At 44.0% G+C, this 22309-nt stretch overlaps 1 protein-coding gene across 2 annotated transcripts; it reads right to left on the reverse strand.

Moving 5' to 3' along the window:
* Positions 1-6109: 6109 nt before the first annotated feature.
* inhbaa (inhibin subunit beta Aa) lies at positions 6110-21753 on the reverse strand. 2 transcript variants are annotated; one of them, XM_044045067.1, is made up of 3 exons: positions 21627-21753; positions 14376-15124; positions 6110-7264 (listed from the first exon to the last, which is right to left on the reverse strand). In XM_044045067.1, the coding sequence occupies exons 2-3, from the start codon at positions 14929-14931 to the stop codon at positions 6444-6446; spliced, it is 1377 nt and encodes a 458-aa protein (XP_043901002.1). In that variant the 5' UTR covers positions 14932-15124; positions 21627-21753; the 3' UTR covers positions 6110-6443. The 2 variants fall into 2 exon arrangements, with proteins under 2 accessions (XP_043901002.1, XP_043900994.1); XM_044045059.1 differs by lacking the exon at positions 21627-21753 and having other exon boundaries at positions 14376-15374.
* Positions 21754-22309: the final 556 nt, after the last annotated feature.

Genomic DNA, 22309 nt, shown 5'->3' on the forward strand with positions numbered 1-22309 from the left:
TTCAAATATCTGATTTTGTCACTTCAGTGTTTGAAATTCAACCATCAGATTAACCTCAGTGACACAAAGTGACCACAGGAGGCAGCAGAGGACCAGCAGCTCCTGTGTCCCCGCCAGCTAAAATCACTGATTTTCTCTATGGGGGTTGGTGTGGGAGAGTGAGTGGTTTACAAACTTCAGTTTGAGATAAAGATGTGATCATGTGACGTAGATATCAGACTTAAACAGACTAAAGGTAATTTAACACAAGAGGCCAAAGTCAGTTTGTTGCTGATGTTGTCACTGATGAAAATAAACTGTCCCTTTAAGCTCAGTCCGTGTTAAACAAAGCATGGAGTTTTTCAGCCTCAGAAAAGTCCCTTGTAATAACTCCCAGCTGTCAGAGCGACGCTCACCTCTCAGCCAGCGTCACTGGAACTCACTGTGATGTGGTTTCACTGCCACAACCAACCAGGAAACACACAACACACATGTGTGTGTGTGCGATAAAATGTGTGATGTCACACGAGGACGTGGCTCAGCGCTGTTTGACTTTAGTTTAAAAGTCTTTATGATCAAACGCTTCCTGTCATCAGAATAAACACAATTCACAATATGTTATTGTGGTAAATGTAAAAATATGAACCTGCACGACTTCCTGTCTGTGTTACCTTCATTTGTTCAGTTGTACGGGACACTCATGTTTAACTCGTGTAAAAAAAACTGGCCACAGTTTAAAGGAACATGAAAAACATTAACAAGTATATTAAATATTTATATATATAGTATATAAATATTTACTTAAAAATACTTTACATCAATGTAATAAGTTACAAAAACAGTACGATATTATCACCATATTGAAGCCACAATACGATATTATCACCATATTTAAAGGCCACATAGACCGGAAGCTCCAATTAACGCTGCGTTTGTGTGTGTGTGTATCTTCGTCATTACCTCGTTTATGAAACCCTAAAGTTTCAGAACAACAGTTCAGCCACTGCTGAGAAAATATTATTGTATTGTTTTCCTGGGCTCTGCAAAGCGGCACTTCCTTAATTTGATGTCGTCATCAGAAATCCTCACCACCGTAGCGCCTCCTGGTGCGGGCACTAGTCCGGGCACATCCGGTTGCGTACATTCAACCGCAGAAGAAGAACAACTACTCTCGTTGTAGCTGCTGAGATGCCAAGCATCCACCGTGCCAGAGGGGGAGCTGTGTATCTGAGAGCTGGCCTATCTATTACGTCACTTCCAGGTACCTGGCCAATCACAGGACAGTGGGAAAGCTCTCGTTGGCTGGCCAATCACAACACAGTCCACGTTCTGGGGGTGTGGTTTTTGTCTGAAACAGCGAGGCTGACGAGAGCGTCAGTGAGGAGATATTTTGATCGGCTCGTTTGCAGCGATTAGGAGGTTTTTAATCATGAAAACAAGTTAATATATGTAAGTAGACCTCCATAACTAACATATATGTGCGATACAAGCATTCTATGGCGCCTTTAAGTCGGGATCTTTCAGCCAAATACAACAAACTAAAGCATCACATCGCTATAAAGCGTGAGGTCCTGGAACAAGTTTAAAGATGTAGCTCCTCCCCCTTGTGGCACAGATCTCAAGCAAATGTTTGCCTGCCGACATGGCGGTTCATGACGCTGAGTCATGTGACGTGCAGCTCTATTCATCTGTTCAAACTGAACATTTTAACGTCTAACAGTAAACCTCTGTGACCTCTGTGACGTTTCACCTCACCTATTGTCACTGACTTCATGTCTGTGATGAAAACTTTGTTTATTTTGTCTGAATTTGAACAAACGCAGTTCTCTGTTTATATTGTGGAGCTTTTACTGAGGTTTATTCATGAGTCTTATTTATGGAGCATTTTATTCTATAAACATGGTGTAAACAGGATTAATGACGGCGCTGACAGCGCTCAGATTTATGTGCAGATAAAAAACAGAACTCTGTTTAAAAAGTGGATTTATTTAATGTTGTAAAATTGCATCAGTTTTAATTAATGACTCGTTAATAAAAGTGATTTATTTTAACATAAAATTTAAAGGCGACATAGACCGGAAGCTCCATTTAACGCTGCGTTTGTGTGTGTATCTGCGTCATTACCTGAACAAACAGTTCAGCCACTGCTGAGAAAATGGTGTTGTATTGTTTTCCTGCGGATCGGCACTTTCTCAATTTGATGTCGTCATCAAAAATCCTCACAACTCCTCTCACCACCGTAGCGCCTCCCGGTGCGGGCACTAGTCCGGGCACATCCGGTTGTGTATATTCAACCGCAGAATAAGAAGAAGAACTACTCTCATTGTAGCTGCTGAGATGCAGAGCATCCACTGTGCCAGAGGGGGAGCTGTGTATCTGAGAGCTGGCCTATCTATTACGTCACTTCCAGGTACCTGGCCAATCACAGGATAGTGGGAAAGCTCTCGTTGGCTGGCCAATCACAACACAGTCCACATTCTAGGGGTGTGGTTTTGGTCTGCAGTGCGGCTGATGAGAGCGTCAGTGAGGAGATATTTTGAGCGGCTCGTTTGCAGAGACTAGTAGGTTTATTACCATGAAAAGAAGTTAATATATCTAAGTAGACCTCCATAACTAACATATGTGTGATATAAACAGAATTTCCCTGAAAGGGAGTTCAGAGCTGATTGTGCTGTGAGCGCCCTCTGCTGCTGAGAACCTGGCTCACTAATGGTGCATTTCCACCGGCACGCCATGCTATGGTTTAATTAACGTTTCCACTAGCATAGTACCTGGTACCTGGTACTGGCGAGGTTACAAACATGCTAATAGTAGGTACTATGCGATGATTGGTCGCGAGCGGCATCACAGACCGCTGTAGTCTGTGGAGAAGGAGGCTGTACTCCAGAGACGTGTGGACAGAACTCAAGCCGAATAGTGCCGAATTGTAGATAAGCTAAAACTACTTAACAATCCTTAAGATTCAAGATTCAAGAACGAAATTCCATTCTCTCCGGAACCCGGTCAGCCCAAACAATAAAAAAGAACAGTTAAAAAAACTTTAAAATTTAAAACCTCTGGAGGTAAGGTGCTGTGTGATTATAAGAATTTAAAGAATAGAATAATAAAATTAAGATTTAAATTACTGTACTGAGGTAGTGTATATGAAATAAATTTGTGCAAAAGATGTGCAGTGCAAACAGTCATGTTGGGAGTGAGAGTAGTGAATTGTGGGGGAGGGCGGATGGTGTGTGTGTGCAAACAGTACTGACCGGGGGGAGGTGGGGGGGTGATCTGTGGATCTGTTTTTCCTGCATATTGATGGGGGTCCACAGTGATGTCGATACTGTACTTGATGTGAGACCTGACCAGTTTCTCTAAGCACTTCATGACTATCGGAGTGAGGGCTACTGGCTGATAGTCATTCAGGCCTGTCACTGGGGAACCTTTGGGGATGGGGATGATGGTGGCAATCTTCAGACAGGTGGGGACAAGTGACTGCCTGAGGGAGGTGTTGAAGAGGTCTGTGAACACCTCCGACAGTTGGTCAGCACAGCCTTTCAGCACCCGCCCAGGGATATTATCGGGACCGGCAGCTTTTCGGGGGTTGATCCTCCTGAGTGTATTCCTCACCTCTGCCGCGGTCACACTGAGGGGCGCATCTCCTGGTGTTGGTGTGAGTTCGGTGCTGGTAGAAGTCTGTGCAGTCTGTGCACTTTTAAATGTCATTTGAAGCAGTCCTGCAGTTCGGCATCAGCATCACTGAGGGCGCGGCTCTGTATACACGTCCCATGTTGGAGTATACACGGTCTAATGTGTTGGAATGGTGTCGTGCTGGTAGAATTTGGGCAGGATGGGTGTACGTGGTTGAAGTCTCCAGCTACAACGTAAAAAGCCTCCGGGTGCTTGTTCTGTAGCGAGCTGATGTTGTCGTGCAGCTCCACTAGCGCATCGGAAACGTGGGTTCTCCAGCAACTACAGAAGTCTGGTGTAAAGTCACTAGTCCCTCGTGTGTGTGTGCCACGTATAAAACAAAGTCACCACAGTTTCACTCCGCTGTGCAGTGATGACTCCGCCCACGTTAAGTAGGTACTTTTTTTGTAGTGGAGATGCAACCTAATGGTGCTGTGCCGAGGCAAGTCAAGTTGGTGGAAATACGCCATAAGAGTCAGTTAAAGTCTACATCTACGTCGCATTTTCACGTCTTTATCTCACTGTTAGACAGAGTTTTCCAACAGGAAACTAAAGTTTATAAACCACTCACTCTCCCACACCAAACCTCATAGAGAAAATCAGTGATTTTAGTTGGTGGGGACACTGGAGCTGCTGGTCAAATGCAGGATTTTTAATGCCGAATTAACAAAATAACACATTTGAACTTAGTGATGGAGGCAGCAGTAGGCCAGCAGCTCCTGTGTCCTCGCCAGCTAAAAACACTGATTTTCTCTATGGACTTTTGTGTGGGAGAGTGAGTGGTTAAAGAAACAGACGTTTGTGTGAAGATTGAAACACCAGTGACACATGTCCTTCTGTGTACATCTTTTAAACTTTAATGGTGAAGCATAAAATAAACAAACAAAAATACTGTAAAATAAATTAGATTAGAAAAATGCCACAAGCACATTTGATTTGCTCAACAAAGCAATGCAACAGACTGGATTCTTGATTTTCCATATTTACAGAATAAAAAATAGACTTTTTATTCTTTGTCCACTTCATTCAGTGTCTTTTTTTCATCTCCATAAAAAGAAAAAAATCTGGACAAATACGACTTTAACTCCAAAAAAGTCCAGGGATGCGTGATCTCGTCAAAACGTGACCTCGTCAGAACATGAACTCATCAGAATCTGACCATGTCAGAACGTGATCTCGCCAGAACGTGACCTCGTCAGAACGTGATCTACAGGACGATAGTGACGTAAACAAGTATGAAGCAGAAACCTCCGAAATCCCACGTTTGTTTTCTTTTTTAAAAACAAACCAAAAACTGCTTTACTCTCTTTGAAGAAGCCAATCACTGTTGGCTTCTTCAAAGAGAGTAAAGCATTGTGGGAAATGTGGTTCATGGTGCAGAGCCTACATGAGATGTAACAAAAACATTGCAATTTACAACTGGAAGAATTTAAGACAAAAGAAAAACTGAAGCGTGAAATAAAAACATCTTGAGCATCGTTAACTTTAGTTAACTTGAGTTAACTTTAACTTTAGTGAGTTTTCTGTTTTTTCGTTTATCGTGTTTGTTTCTTTGGCAAATCTATAATAAAACATCTTTCACTGCTCGTCACAACAACATTTAATCACTAATCCATGGAATGTTCAGGGTAAATATTCATAAATATTTATTAAGTCATAAGTTAATCCAAAGTGCATCATTTTTGTTTAGTTTTTATAATTTTGTCCTGTTTTGTTTTATAAGAAACAAACACATAATTTGCAGATTAATTCATCAGAAAATCCAATGCTGGTTTGTTAACTGTGAAATTAGGATTATTTATCCTAGATTATTTGAGCTTTAAATCAGAATCATTGACTACATTAACTAGCAGCGTGTTAGCTAATGCTAATGCTAACCATCGGTTCGTTGAAGTGTCATTGACTGAAGTTCTTCCATAGACCACTGGGCGTCACTGTAGTGAAGTAAACAAGTAAAACCAGCGTTTTTTTGTCTGAACGCGATGATTCAGCGTTTTTAGTGGACTAAAAAAAAAAGAGAAGTTCAAATCCATTAAAGTTAATTTTATTGACTTAAAATTAATAAATAAATAGAAAGTGAATTTACGGCAGTTTACTTTGACACAGAGTGACCTTTGACCTCCACCTGACATTCCCACAACTCGACTCATCGTCAGGTTCTCACCTGTAAACTGGACTCCACCCTGGACAGTTAGCTCCGCCCCCTCCCCCACCTCTGCGGCTAATCTGAACACACTGTCTGTAGTGCAAAAAAAACTCAACACAAAAATATTAACAATAACATTATTAATAATATACTTATTATAATAATAGCAACATCAACATGGTAACCTTGGAAACGAAAAGAAGTTTGGTTCCAGCAGCCGGGCCAACTTGTTTCTTTCAAGTATCTCTCAACAGACACACACACACACACACACACACACACACACACACACTTACTTAATACAAAACAATTCTTCTTTTTTCTTCCTGTAACATTTTTTTAAATATAAACAAGTCAAATAAAAACCGTGGTAACGATAAAAACGTGAAACAAGTTGCATAGTTTTGAGATTTTGTGTAGTTTTTTTTTTCAGGCACACGTCTCTCTGCGCTCCGATTGGTCGAGCGGTGCTTGAACGTCTCCCCCACCCCCTCCGTCTATAACAAAAATATATTAGATATTCTTTTTTTTTGTATTTTTCTGAAAGTGCTGTGGAGACTCTGAGTCCAGAGAAGAGTTCTTGTTCCAGAGAGTAGCAGAACCACGGGTCCACCGGTCCTCTCCGGTCCGGTCCAGGTTGCGGTGTTTATGAGCAGCCGCACTCCTCCACGATCATGTTCTGAATGTCCTTCTTGATGATCTTCTGCTCCTCGTTGTAGTAGAGCATGGACATGGCTCGTAGTCGCGTGGGGACGCAGCACGAGCGCAGGTTCTGGAAAGGACTGTAGCCCCTCAGGCGGTAGTGGCTGATGACAGTGGAGTGGAAGGACAGCGTGGACCCAGTGATGCTTGTCACGTGGGAGGGACACTCACCCTCGCAGTAGTTGGCGTGGTAACCGGATGGTGCGATGATCCAGTCGTTCCAGCCGATGTCCTTGAAGTTAACGTAGAACTGTCGCTTGCAGCAGACACGAACTTTGCCGTCGCACTCCAGCCCTCGCTTAGTACGCCTCCGCGCGTCGCCGCCGTCCCCCTGCCGCACCACGACCATGAGGAATGGCCGGTGCGATTGCTCGCGCTGGATGACACGCTGTGATGCGTTGGCGGTGCTGGATACCAGGATGAGCGTGGCACCGGCATCTGCGCAGAGCGGACAGGACACTCTGAGGCTCAGCACGGAGCCGTTGGTGCTCTGCAGCAGCGCCTGCACGGCCGCTGATACCGGGAACGTGTGCCAGCCGCTGCGACGCGTGTCCACTGCCTTCTCCGCCAGGAGGACGTCGTCCTGCAGCGGAGACGAGCGTCCGCTGGGAAGCCAGCGCTGCTGGAACAGGCGGATGGTGACTTTGGCTCGGCTGCGGTTGGTTTTGGCCAAACGTAGAAACATCCAGACGTTAGCCTGCTCCACCAAAGACACGTCACTGCCATCTTTAGAGAGGACAAAGTCCACCACACCCTGAGACTCACCTGAGGGACACACACACAGACAATGTTAATGACCCAGGTAACCATGGCAACAGCGCTCATGCCTGACAACATGGAGGACAGTTGAAACCACTTTGCTCTGTGGACACGTGTCTCATACACTTGTGTGTGTGTGCCACATCTGAGCCTCACACACATGCACTCTGTCTCTGCTGACTCAGCAGCAGTGGTTCTGGTTCTGGTGGTTGGAGGTTTTGCAGTCGGCCGGTGTTTACAGTAGTTAATGATTCCCACCAGGAGCTTCAGTGTGAGGACACACACACACACACACACACACACACACACACACACACACACACAGAGAGGACACACACACACACACACACACACACACAGGACACAGTCTTCAGTGCTGAACATGAGGATCATGTTGTAGTGGCTAAACTTTAGCTGCTGTCTTCAGTGTTAGTCAAATAACCATCAAATGATTAGTTTAGACATTGGTTAACTAGTATAACTCATCATATAACCAGTTTAGACATCACTGGGGGGTGGAGTGTCTCAGTGGTTAAGACCTGTACCCTGTGTGCGAAAGACATCATGGTCGCAATGGTCGCAAGTTCGGCTCCACCCCTGGCTGATTGTACTCAATTCCATTGTAAGTCGCTTTGGATAAAGGCGTCTGCTAGATGGCATGTAATGTAATGTAACTAGTATAGCTCATATATCTAGTTAGACGTTAACTAGTATAACTTATAATAGAACTAGTTTAGCTGTTAACTAGTATAACTAGTTTAGATGTCATTAACTAGCATAACTCACCATATAACCTGTTTAGATGTTTGTTAACTAGTATAACTCATAATATAACTAGTTCAGATGTCATTAACTAGCATAACTCACCATATAACCTGTTTAGATGTTTGTTAACTAGTATAACTCATAATATAACTAGTTCAGATGTTGGTTAATAAATAATCAAATAACCAGTTAAAACGTCAGTTAACCAGTATAAATGTGTCTCTCTCTTTGGACTAGTGTTGAACATGCAGCAAATATTATTATATGTGATTAATTTATTAATTATTTTCTCAAGGCGACAGAGAGAAGCACCAACTCTGCCCTGCATCTCACACACACACTCAGACCTGTATTTTACATTTCCTACAGCCCTGCAGGCCCTGAACTAATCACAGCTTGAGGACCAATTACTGTCCACCACAGTTACATAATGTCTCTGCATCACCTTTTCCTCTCTCTCGCTCTCTCTGATGTCTCTCGCCTGTGGGCGTCCGTACAGAGAATCAAAGTCACGATCTGTGAGTTTATGAATGTCCTCAGCGTTGATGCTCTTCACTGAACGGGCGGCATGTGTGTGGGTGGTTAGCAAGTCCATTAACGCCGTTTTAAGTGATAGTTGGGAGGCGATTGTCTCACTTCATCATCATGATCACTTTAGAGGTTTAAATCTATTTTGAGTTGGAGTGAAATGTGTCAGTGTGACACTCGTCTGCTCGTCTTCTAAATTCTCTCCTCTTTGCTGCTGAAAATAACTCAGCACTTCCTGTCTGATTAAAACACACAGCTGCGTTGTTAAAGAACTGTAAAAGAACTTCACGAGCTCATTATCTGTGAGAAGAAGATGGACCTCGTCAGGAACTCACTGCTTTATAAATAAGTCAACTAAAATGACCTGAATATTCATGAGATTCATCCTCCTAACGTCTCCTTCGCAAATGTTTTTAGAATCAGTTCAGAAATCAGGACCGCCTTTAAAACGTCCCAGTTATAACCATCTACAAACTCATCAAATCATATAACCAGTTAAAACATCAGTTAACTAGTATAACTCATGTAACCAGTTAAGACATCGGTTAACTAGTATAACTCTTTATATAACTAGTTAAGACATTGTTAACTAGTATAAATAATCAAATAACCAGTTAAGACACTGGTTAACTAGTATAACTCATCATGTAACCAGTTAAGACATTGATTAACTAGTATACCTCATCATGTAACCAGTTAAGACATCAGTTAACTAGTATAACTCATCATGTAACCAGATAAGATGTCAGTTAACTAGTTTAACTCAGGTAACAAGTAAAGACATCAGTTAACTAGTATAACCCATATAACCAGTTGGACATCAGTTAACTAGTATAACTCTTTATATAACCAGTTAAGACATCAGTTAACTAGTATAAATCATCATAAGCAGTTAAGACATCAGTTAACTGCTATAAATCATCATATAACCAGTTAAGACATCATGCCTGGCTCCTCCTGATCCTCTTATAATGAATAGCAACACGCCTCTGAAAGAAGAGTCCACCCTGTCTCTGTCTCTGAGTTTACATTAGGAGGGGTCAGTGGGCGGAGTCAGTCCCCACCCCTACACACACACACATACTGCATTGCTGCTTGTATTCATATTTACCTGCAGGTTTAAAACTCAGTGTGAGACAGAAAAGCCTGAGTTTCAGTTTCTGCTCCGACTTCATATAAACGTGTGTACATATATACATGTATATATATGTGTGTGTGTGTATATATAGATATATAGATATATATATATAGATATATATAATACTATGTATTACAAATTTAAACCTATTTTTATGTTTGGTACAAACTTGTAAATCTTTTTAAACCACCCACTTTCCCACACCAAAGTCCATAGAGAAAATCATTGATTTTAACATCACAGCACTCCTCTGATCCTTTGCTGCCTCCATCACTAAGTTCAAATGTCTTATTTGAATGAATTTGGCCTTTAAAATATTTCATATAGACTTACCTCAGTGACACAAAATGACCACAAAGGCAGCAAAGGACCAGCAGCTCCACCAGCTAAAATCACTGGTTCTCTCTATGAACTTTGGTGTGGCACAGTGAGTGGTTTACAAAATAACATTGAGATAAAGACATGAACGTGTTCTTAAAGATGTCGTGGAGAAGCGCTGTTGTGTAAACATGATGTGGGTGTGGCCTCTGTTAGGCCTGTAAGGCTGCGTGGGACAGTAATGTGCTGCAGATTCTGACAGTTAACGCCCTGCTCAGCCTTATGGGCAGCACATGTGAGTCAGCTGTGTTAGTAAACATACACACACACTGAGCAGCGTGAGACAATGTGGAACGCCATCAAATGGACAGTAAACACAGGTGGAGAACAGGCATCAAAGTCTGACCACAGAAATGTCCTGAACGCCAAACTCACTCATCCTCAGAGAGAGAGGGAGACACTGAGAGAGAAGGAGGGAGAGAAGGAGAGGGAGAAAGGGTCTGAGCTTTGAAGTTGAAGTGGTTTTGAGTTTGTATTTTTGGGCGGATCAAAGAAAAGAGGACGATGTCATGTTCAGATGGTGGATTTGAAGGTGGGGTAGGCGAGAATATACAAGTCCTTATTAATCCATAAATCCATGATCAGGTGACTCCTGAGACCCAGAACAGGAGGGTGCCTCCTGCTGTCTGTTGTAAATGCTGTTTATACGTGTTTTGAGAGTGGTATGAAGTGATGTCGCTAAAGTCAATTAGCTTGAAGATTCTTCTGTCGTCCTGATGATGTAGCAGTAACAGCAGAGGGGGCGGGGCACACATTTGTAACTTTATTTTGGTTTGTGTTAAATCGTGCATGAGTAATGATGCTAAGATAACCACTGTCCTGTGGCTAATGAAAAGTTTAGCACTCTCTCGGGCTAATGCTAAGCTAACACTATCCTGTGCCTAATGGAAAGTTTAGTACTCTCCTGCGGCTAATGCTAAGCTAACCACTCTCTTGTGGCTAATGTAAAGTTTGGTACTCTCCTGGGGCTAATGCTAAGCTAACCACTCTCCTGTGGCCAATGTAAAGTTTGATACTTTTCTGGGGTTTAATGCTAGGCTAACTGGTCTCGTGCCCAGCCCTCTCTTTGTTTGTCCGCTCTCTGGTGTCTTTGAGGATGTAGCTCAGTCACGCTCAGTTGAAATATTTAAACATGTCTTGATTGTCCTGCGTCATGTCCGTTTGTCTCTGTGTGTAAACAAGCTTCTCCATGACTCGCTCTCTTCTCTCTTTATCCTCTACATTTTCCATACCATGTGTTTATGCTCGGAACTGGGTCTTTTATTGTGGTGAGCAGGCGGCGTTTCCTTGGACAGACACTAAAGTGGGAGGAAGGGAAGTGAGACGGGAGGAGTTTGGTTCTGGTGGGTTTGATGGTTGGTGGTGGTGTCGCGTGCTGTGGCCGTCAGAATCAAATAAAAGTGACCTGTGAAACGTGGCGACAACGACGTGAAGGCGAGCTGCAGCTGCTTTTGTCCGTCATGTTGTTCTCTGTTTTCTTTTAACGTCTTCTCTCTGCTCTGACGCTAATTTTCATGGCATGTTTTTCGTCTTCAAAGCCAGACTTTTCTCTCTCGGGACAATAAAGTTTTGAGCTAAATTGAAGCTGAAGTGCCAGCTCCTGCCTCTGTTCCCACGCCAGTTTATTTATAATGAGAGCATGTAAGCAGTTCAACTGTCCTGCTGCTGCTGCTGCTGCTGCTGCTGCTGCATTAAAACTACCACCTCATTTTAAATGTTCACTGTAAACACGGCCGCCGGCAGGAAAAAACACAGTTCAGCCCTTTAACAAAACACTGGGCTAATAAGATCTCTGTCAGTTTAAGTGTATGATGTCTACGTCACATGTTCACGTCTTTATCTCAACGTTAGACTTTTCCAACAGGAAACTAAGGTTTATAAATCACTCACTCTCCCACACCAAACCTCATAGAGAAAATCAGTGATTTAAGCTGGCGGGGACACAGGAGCTGCTGGTCCTCCACTGCCTCGTATGATCACTTTGTATCACTGAAGTCAGTCTGAACAAAGGATTTCAAATGCCGAGTTTTACAAAATAAGACATTAGAACTTAGTGACGGAGGCAGCAGTGAATCAACAACTCCTGTGTGTGTGTGTGTGTGTGTGTGTGTGTGTGTGTGTGTGTGTGTGTGTGATGTTAAAATCACTAATTTTCTCTGTGCCTACATTTGAATTGACTTCAGTGACACAAAATGACCACACGAGGCAGCAGTGGACCAGCAGCTCAGCAACTTTAACTGATTGAATAAGGAAATATATAAAACATATTTGCACCTAACCCTAACCTGCACGCTAGCTGCCGTTGCTAAGCAAAGGCACAAGGAAGCGTGCTCCCTAACAATGTGGTTATTTTTAAAAAAGAGCGCAGAATCCTGGAGCTTTTCTTTTTATTTCTGAGTCTGATTATTATTGTGTGTGTGTGTGGATGGTCATAAAGGAACATGTCACTCAGTGTAACAGTGATTCACTGATGTGTTTTTAAAGGTTTTTGGAAACTGGAGGAATCACATGTATCTGTGTGTGTGTGTGCGCGCGCGTGCGTGCATGCATGCAGTCTGTTGTTTACTATGTAGTGATTCATCTCCTCAGACACAGCATCTTTGGCTGCTGCTCACACGTCAAAGACCGTGTTGTGGAACGACAGAAAGAAACCCAACAGAGATCGGACACGACTCACGCGATAAACACGCTAACGCTGTGACACACTAACGTTGTGATACGCCCTCAGAGTTAGGGGCTTTAATTGTGGTTCCTTTTTCCGTCTCCGTCGTCTCTATCGGCCGCTGTGATTGGCTGTTTCCTCTCAGTTGTCGGAGGTCAGTGACCCGGACCCTCGAGCCCGGCGAAGCGTCGCTGGTTTGAATCCCAGACGCAGGCGGCAAAGGATCCAACAACGGTCTTATTCTGACCGTCCGCCGAGTTAGGGAGGGGCGAGCGAGCGAGGTTAGGAGCAGGAGAGTGAGGCAGATGAAAGCAGGAATGTTGCTAATGATGTGTTCAATTAAGTTCAATTAGCCTAATTGTCCTCCCTGTGTGTGTGTGTGTGTGTGTGTGTGTGTGGACAGAACAGCAGACAGATTGTGTCCGTGCTGCTAAATGCAGGTTGACACTTTGTCTCCGCCAACAATCTGTCCGCCCGTTCTCGTCCAAACTGGTCCTCTCTGTTGCCCAAAATAATTACCATGGTCCCTGAATGCATCACTTCCTGTGAACAAAGGCCACGACTGGCAGCTTGCGGAGAATTCTCACGACAGTCGCGAACAAAACAACAAGGGTTTTTAACATTTTTAACAACGGCTTCTTAAAAAAACACGCATGTAAGGAGATGTGTATGTGTGTTTATAATGTGTAGAATAACAGAGTATGTGAGTCCACTCTCAGATCAGAGATAATTTGCCCTCTAGTGGTCAAAACAACATTATAGTTTTAAATGTGTTTTCTCAGTTTTGTTTAGACATATTAGACCAGGTCCAGGTCCGAGACAAAGACCAGGTCCGAGACAGAGACCAGGACTGAGACAAAGCCTGATGTCGTATTCACACCAGTTTTTGTAATTCTAATCCTGGTCCATTTGCTCATAAAGTCCAGTTTGTGGATGTGCGAATGAACTGAACTCCTCCTAAAACAAAGGTCTGGGCTCACGTCTAGAGAACCACATGCAGAAAGTGGACTACAGCGCAGGGCATTGTGGTAAACACGCATGTGTAGAACAATAGCCGGGAGTAACAGCGTCTCTGTGTTGTAAGTTCACTTAAAACCAGAGGATTTAGATTCTGTGACATTGATGTCTTTAGCCAATCACAGATCACATGACATTAAATCATGTTTATATGGAGACTGTTCAGTCTTTCACTTCACACTGATCACCTGTCTGTCTGTCTCTCTCTCTCCCTCTCTCTCTGTCTATCTCTCAGTCTGTCTCTCTCTCTGTGTCGCTCTCTCTCACACTCGCTCTCTCTCTGCTGCTACCGTCTGCATTTGCTACTGTCAGAGATACGATCCTACACACACACACACACACAGACAGAGGCACAAATGTGCTATGACTTTAAGTAGATAATGAGGTATTCTTTACAAACAGCAGGGGGCGATTACAGAGGAGTGTGTGTGTGTGTGAGCGGGTTTGCTCTGAGTGAGTTAGCAGGTGGATATTGATGATTACTGATGATTTTAACACACATACACACACATACAAACACACGTTTTCACATATTCTTTTTCCACATCTCAATGTCTGAGACGTGGATGATGATGCTGCGCATACACACACACACACAATCACTCACTCACACACACACACCCACTCACCAGCCTCAGCAAAGGTGATAATCTCTGTTGTCTCCTGAGCGTCGCCATCGTCGTCTCCCGTCCGAGCTGCCGCCAGTGCAGCCGCCGCAGCTCCTCCCCCTCCCGCCCGACCTCCTCGCCCACGAGGCTCCTCCTCCCCCTCGATCTGCACGCTGCCGTCCTCTGCCACTCGCCCCACGTGGAGCTTGCGCAGGGCATTGAGGAGCGCGGCGCGTGGCACGGGTCGGGTGATGTTGGGTCTCGCCCGCAGGTGCAGCATGTTGAGGATGTGTCTCTTCACTGCCTCCACCACGTCCTGCTGCGCCGCTGCCTCCTCCTCGCGCTCCTCCACCGCCGCCACACCTCCCTCATTCCTCCTCATCCTGGCCAGAGCGCAGGATGGACAGTGGGATGAGGACGCGTCGTCCGGCGGCAGCTGCTGGAGGTGAGGATGTGCGGTCAGAGATTTGGACAGGGTGTCTGGGGACGAGCTGCAGCCGTGCAGCAGAACCACAACCAGGACCAGCACCGGGACATGGACCGGGACGGTCCAGCTGAGCAGAGGAGACATGACCATGCTGATCTGAGCTGCTGATGAAGACGAAGAGAGGGAAAAAAAAAGTCCTGGACAGAAGAAGTGGAAGTGTCCTTTTTGTTTTAAAGTCTCCGTCCTCCTCTCTCTCGCTCTCTCTCTCTGTGTCTTTGTCTCTCGCTCTGTGAAGTTTAGAAGTTCAGCTCTCAGTCCACCTGCGAAACGGAGGGAAAAAAATCTGCAAGAGAAGACGAGGAGGACGAAGAGAAAATGAGTAATCCTTATCGTTTATGTCAGGGACAGATGGCTGAGGACTGTGGAGGCGTCGCCACAAAACCAGCAAAGAAAAAACAAGAAGAAAAGTCTGAATGTGATGAATGAACGGAGGAAAAACTCTGTGTGTGTTTGACTAAGTTATCCCAGACGCAGGGAGTTCCTCTCTCTCTCTCTCTCTCTCTCTCTCTCTCTTTCCTTTACCTCTCTCGTGCTCTCTCTCTCTGTGGTGAATGCTCCCTCGCTCACCAGTTGAATGGTTTTAGCCGAGTGGGCTGGACTCTCTTTTCTTTCCCTCCCTCTCTCTCTCTCTCTCTTTCTTGCCCTGGCAGCCTCCTACCATAATTATACCTCCCTCCATCTCTCCCTCTTTCTCTCTCTAGCCTCCTCCCATCTCTCTCTCAGTAAAGCTGGGATCCCCTCGGTGAACGGGGGATGACTTTGTCTTGTCTCTGACTCTGCCGTGTGTGTGTTTAGTCTGCTGTCATCATAACATCATAACTTTGTGACCACACAGTTTAGCCTCGTCACGTTGGCGGGCGGCGGCGATGATGATGGTGAAGCAGGAGGAGGCGTTGCATGTTTCACATGTTTCCAGGAAACTGTGAAGAGTTTAAAGAGTGGTCAGGCTGCAAATATTAGTCTCTCCATGAATCAATGAAATGTTTATCAGAACCCTTTCTGTCGTTCTTTAGTAGTTAAAATGAATCAGCTTCTTCAACGTGAGTATTTCCTGTTTTCTTTGCTCCATGAAAACAAAGAAATCATTCAAACTCAATCAGTTTGTGTTTGTGGACAAAAATCAAGACGTTTGAGAAGGTCATAATTTCCAGGTGCGATAGTTCTCGCTCATCCTGGTCCTGAAAAGATGCAAGCTCAGACACATACATTTCAAACAGAACATCCAGAACTTTATTAAAATGAGCTCTATAAGGTTCTGCTGTTTTATCATGGTCAGGAGTCTGGAGATGTTTGGGTTTTTATTGGTTCAGTGTCACTGGCTGCTGTTTCTCAAGTTTTGGGCTGGTGTTCACTGGTTTTGTCTGTGAAGGTTCTCACTCATTGTGCTGTTTTGTTTCTGGAGTCATGAAACCTCCAGCAACTCCAGTTGCTCATGTCCACACTCTTGAAGATTTACGATGAAAGGTTCTGGTTCAGGACTGAAGACAAGTGGAGTTTGGATGCGACATCTGCATCACGATGCTGACACAGTTAAGCTAACGTGCCAGCTTCATCTGCGACTCAGAGAACGTTTATGTAACCGCGGAACTTCATCTGGAGAAAACCACTCTGGATCACACAAACAACGTACTGCAACTTTAATTCACCTCCGCTCCACAAAGTTCTGATGGTTTGTCATGGTCAGGCGTCTGTAGGTGGTTCCAGGGTTTCATCGGTTCTGTGTCACTCGTTCCTGTGTGTGTGTGTGTGTGTGTGTGTGTGTGTGTGTGTGTGTGTCCGCTGCTGATATGAGCAGAGTCACGTCTGAGTGAGGAGGAAGCAGAGAAGACGCAGAGTTACGCATGGATCAGACGTCTGGGATTCTCCCTCTGCTCTGATGACATCATCAGTGTGTGTGTGTGTGAGCTCAGTGTTGCCTTATAAAGGCGTTGCTGCGTGTTTGTGGAAATGAGCGAGTCTGCACCGGTCGCTTCTTTAAATAACTCCAACCTGTGAGTCATGAACGGGTCCAAACAACCACACCAGCAACAGGAGCACTGGTCCAAAACCAGACCAGACCAGCAACAGGAGCACGGGTCCATGGATCAGAATCATGACCAGAACACAGCTGTTTAGCCTGATTCATCTATATTTATCACAACTAATGTGTGTAAAGAGTTTTCACAAATGTCAGGTTCAAGTTCTCACACCTGTGGTTCCTCACACCAGAACCTCCAAACCGCCAACCACCACAACACCAGAACTTTAGATCACCAGAACACCACAACCTTAGAAAACCAGATCATCAGAACTTCTTCCACAGGAGATGTGTGGAACACGAACACACACACACACACACACACACACGCACACACAGCTTGTGTGTGTGTGTGTGTCCTGTTGTTTACCCACGCACACTCAGCTCAGGTGTTTGTTTTCCTGCTGATGTTTGAAGACCAGGTCACAGAATGCTTGAACTGCTCCATCTAGTGGACGAGAGTGGAAGCACCTGTGTGACCTCAGGATACCTTCTCTTCTCCTTCACTGACCCCTCCTCCTCCCCGTCCTCCTCATCTGTGTGGAGGTGCACACCAATTTACTTCTCTACTGAAACAGGTCACACACATGTACAGACTGAATGTGTGTGTGTTACACCTCAGCCTCTGATTGGCTGCTGCTCATAATATTTCTATATGTCAATCTGTGTTTACATTGAGTCTACATCCACTTGATATATTTATGTCTATGTGTTATATACAGTACATATGTACATATCTATGTATACACATATATACATACACTGCCTGGCCAAAGAAAAAGTTGCCACCTGGATTTAACTAAGCACATAGGTAAGGGGTTGCTGCAGTTGGTCAGGTCTAGGTTCAGCAACATTATGTACCCAAAGAATGAGGTCAGCTGACTACCTGAATATAATGAATGACCAGATTATTCCATCAATGCATTTTTTTCTTCCCTGATGACATGGGCATATTCCAAGATGACAATGCCAGGATTCATCAGCTCAAATTGTGAAAGAGTGCTTCAGGGAGCATGAGACATCATTTTCACACATGGATTGGCCACCACAGAGTCCAGACCTTAACCCCATTGAGAATCTTTGGGATGTGCTGGAGAAGGCTTTGCTCAGTGGCCCGACTCTCCCATCATCAATACAAGATCTTGGTGAAAAATCAATGCAACACTGGACGGAAATAAATCTTATGGAAACAATGCCACAGTGAATGAGTGCAGTAATCAAAGCTAAAGGCGGTCCAACGATGTGACCCTTTTTTTTTTAGGTGGCAACTTTTTTTTGGCCAGGCAGTGTATATGTGTCTTTTTACTGCGCTCACTCGCTCAGCTCCTGTTCCCTCCGCTCCATTCCTCTCCCAGGTCACACTAGTTCTCTGACAATATCAACATGGCAGCGTGCAGAGAAAACAGCGAGAGTGCTGTCACAGGAAGAGACGTCCTACGTAAGGACCGAGCCGAACACTGCCCAACTGTAAATCAGTTAAAAACACTTAGGGACAGCACCGCTGATCGCTGCATAAACTGCTGCTGTATGTGACTGTATCAGACTGAGTCTGTGCTCCGGAGCTGGCGATCAGCGCTGCTGTCCCTAAGCCACTGCTGATCACCAACTCCGGAGCACAGACTCAGTCTGATACAGTCACATACAGCAGCAGTTTAGGCAGCTCGCCACTCGCCGCTGGCGATCAGTGGTGCGTCCCTAGGTCTTGATCCTTGTGTCAGATGTCTCTTCCTCTGACAGCACTCTCTGTGAAAATCAGTTAAAAAGACTTAAGGATGTTTGTTTGTACGTCGGTGAAATACGGTTGCTGACTAAATACATCTGATGTGAAGTGGTGCGAACACGCGCTTGCTGACTTTATCCGGCACATTAGCTTCACATATAAAATCCTCTGAGGCTAGAAGTTTGTGTAAAACACTGTGCTCCACTGTGCAGCCACCAACAGCACACTTGTCCCTCCGCATTGACATCTCTCTAAGTAAACTTACTGGTGGGTGGTAACATTCGCGGTGAAATGCGCATGCTGCCGTCATAAGCGCAGGGAATTCAACATTGTGTGTTTTATCTCCTATACTTACACTAAGGGGGACCACGAAAAAAGGACTGAGTATTCTTTTTCCACACTTTGGCGACTGGTAGGGCCTCCAGAGTCTCAAATATAAGTATTGAAATGGTTAAAAAGTTGATTTTGCATAATATGTCCCCTTTAATCTAAATTTACACTAACTTTAAAGTCGGCTTAAATATGTAGAAGCCTGAGGTCAAAGGTCACAGGATTGTTTTAAAATGAAAGAAAGGGGTGTGTGTGTGTGTGCGAGTGTGTGTTTGTTTGAAGTGATCAGCAGCATAAACAGAGTAAATCATCATCATCGTCATATAAACACAGAGACTGAAACATTGTTCACAGTTTACTTTGTTTCCTGTAAAAACACACACACACACATATACAACCACACAATCAGTAACCAGCTAACATGAGTGAGTCTGTCTTCTTTGTCTGTCTGGCTCTGTGTCTAAGTAACTACACTACACTTAACTCAAACACAGCAGTTATAACACACTTTATACTTAAAGAGTAACTAAAACCCTGAACCACTTTTTTTCAGGTTAAAACTAGTGTATAAGGTTATCTAGTAATATTATTGACAGATCCAGGTCCAACTCTTGGTAGTTTTGTGTAAAGTATTTGAATGACGTATTTTGTTTGTATGTACAGCCTTCTCTGGATAAGCACCTCCCAATACATAAGAATTTTCTTATTAGCTGACTCTTCCCATGTTGTCGTCACTGTCCCGGTTCTCCGCCACTAACCGTCCTCCTCTAGCCACGCCCCCAGCAACACAGCAGTGGGGGGGGGACTCGGAGTGGATACGCAGCACTCGTATTTCTGGCGGATATCGCAGGGAGAGGAAGTAGGAAAATAAAACATCCGGTTTACTTTTCAGAATAAAAGTGATGACACCACATCATACTTTACTACATCACAGAAAGAGTCCTCACGAGCTCAGCATGCTCCTGTTTAAATCAGAAACACTGCTCTGTTTGTTGTGTTTACAACATTTACAGTGAATTTCATTGTGAGAACCCCAAAAAACCCTAGCCTCTGACTCCAGCTGTGCAGCTGTGTGGAAGCAGGCGGGTGTGAGAAGGGCATTGAAGTGTAACTTGCCTGAGCTAAGCGCGTCCATTCTGCCCAGCAACAGTGAATACTATTTTCTGATTGGTTGATAGGTCGCTAATTCAAGACAGCTGTATGAACTACGCAGAGCAATCTGGCTTCACATCATGGATTCATAGATTATTCATTTATTTGCGGTGACTTTTATCACTTATCAGCGTGAGAAATGTCATGTGTGGCTTGTGAGTGTGCAAACGTATTGAAATGTGTGTCTCACGCTAAATGCAGCTCTAAGCTGCCACCGGAAATACCACAGCAAGCTGCCGCTGATTTGCACTTGCAGTCACTTGATCATCACGCCCCCTGCAGTGCTCACTACACCCCACTCCCTGCCCACTTTGTTTGGCATTGGGCGAAGTCAGCTTCAGAACAGGGGTTTAGTTCCTCTTTAACTACACTACACTTAACTCAAACACGGCAGTTATAACACACTTTAACATAGCGACACGCTACTCAAAAGTTAGCTAGTATTATCATCATCATCATCAGTGATGACATGATATCAACAGTGATGTCATCATCAGTGATGACATCAACAGTGATGTCATCATCTGTGATGACATCAACAGTGATGACATCAACATCTGTGATGACATCAACTGTGAAATCATCATCAGTGATGACATCAGCTCTGAAACTTTGAGCTGAACTTTTATCTGCATAATTTTTTTGTATGAACTTTAAACCGTTTCCATGGAGACAAAGATCCTCAGCAGAGTGAACACACGCATGCAGAGCTATGACTCACTGCAGGTAGAATCCACCTGTCTCTCTCTCGCTCTCTCTGATGTATTGATTGCTCATTCTCTATCAGCTCACTCAGGTCTGCATTTTGTCCCCTGTCTCTGACCTCTGTCTTTCTCTCCCCCTTTCTCTCTTCTTTACTTTTCCTTTAAATGTCTTGGTTTTCTTCCTTTGTTTTCACCTTCACAGGTGTGACTTGTGTTCATCACGTAACAGTTCAAAGCTTCAGGTTTGAGTTGATCTGAGGGTGATGACATCACACACACACACACTCAGGTGTTAGTCTTAATGAGTTGGTGATGTGTTTTCCTCACATGAATTACTGCTGTGTAACATCTTCTCATGGTAATGAAGCTTATTCATCATTCATTCACTCATTGTTACTATTAAGATATTTAAAAAGAAACAAAAAGACAACACTTCTCCTTGTATGTGTCTGTCTGTCTGTCTGTCTGTCTATGTGTGTCTGTGTGTGTGTCTGTCTATGTGTGTGTGTTTCTGTCTATGTGTGTGTGTCTGTGTGTTTCAGATTGTAAACTCCAGGGGGCACTGTGACTCAAAGTCACAGTCAGAGATAAGTAAATAAATGATTTATAGTGTGAAGCATGTGACCACACAGTTTATAAATGTTAGCAATGTTTAGTCTAAAGTCAAAATAAAACAAATATTTACATGTTTGTGTTGGACTCACACACACGCACACACACTCTGCTTTTCCTGTAAGTGTGTGTGTGTGTGTGAATAATTCACACACACACACGATATATAGTTTTGATGACTTTCATCTTCACTGTGAAGAACATCAAGAAACTTTGTTACATAAACGCCCACACACATACAAACACTTACCTTAAAATCCTGAAGAAACCCTTTCATCTCATGGGGACATTTTTGTCTGGTCCTCAGAAGTTTAGAGTGTGTGTGTCTTTAATCTGCTCTTTCATGACTGTGTTCACATCAAACAGGCCACACTGTTACACTCACACAACATGGTCACACTTTTACTGATGAAGATGCAGCTGCTCACTCTCTCACCGTGAGTTATTCAGTCATAGATGAACACATGTGTAAAGGTAATGAGGTCACAGAGCTTTAATCAATAATCTGATTGAGTAACAGCCTGTGAAGTTTGTGAACACAGTAACAGTGTTAACAGACACTCATACACACACACACACACTCTTTTAAAGTGTCATCATGACACACACTAACATACATGTGCTCACACACACACACCTGCACTGACATAAGGCTGTGACCACGACCACCGACTCAGCAGAGATCAAACACAGACACATGCAGAGACCAGCTGATGTGATGCTTTGATGACTTGACACACACACACACACACATACACACAACTTAAACTAACGTAGATTTTATTCGCTTTTCCTTGTATAAACTGAAGTTAACCACTCGCTCTCCCACACCAAAGCCCATAGAGAAAATCAGTGATTTTAACAAAATGTCTTGTTTTGTAAATTCGTCATAACTTTTCATTCAGATTGACGTCAGTGACACAAAGTGACCAC

Source organism: Solea senegalensis, linkage group LG1, assembly GCF_019176455.1.
Source record: "Solea senegalensis isolate Sse05_10M linkage group LG1, IFAPA_SoseM_1, whole genome shotgun sequence".
NCBI classification, from domain to species: domain Eukaryota; kingdom Metazoa; phylum Chordata; class Actinopteri; order Pleuronectiformes; family Soleidae; genus Solea; species Solea senegalensis.

Excerpts from the sequence above, each read along its gene's own strand:
- inhbaa (XM_044045067.1), bottom strand. The coding sequence starts at position 14,931 with ATGGTCATGTCTCCTCTGCTCAGCTGGACCGTCCCGGTCCATGTCCCG. Across the intron at positions 7,265-14,375 it reads TATCACCTTTGCTGAGGCTG|GTGAGTCTCAGGGTGTGGTG; the intron begins GTGAGTGGGTGT and ends TGTGTCCCTCAG.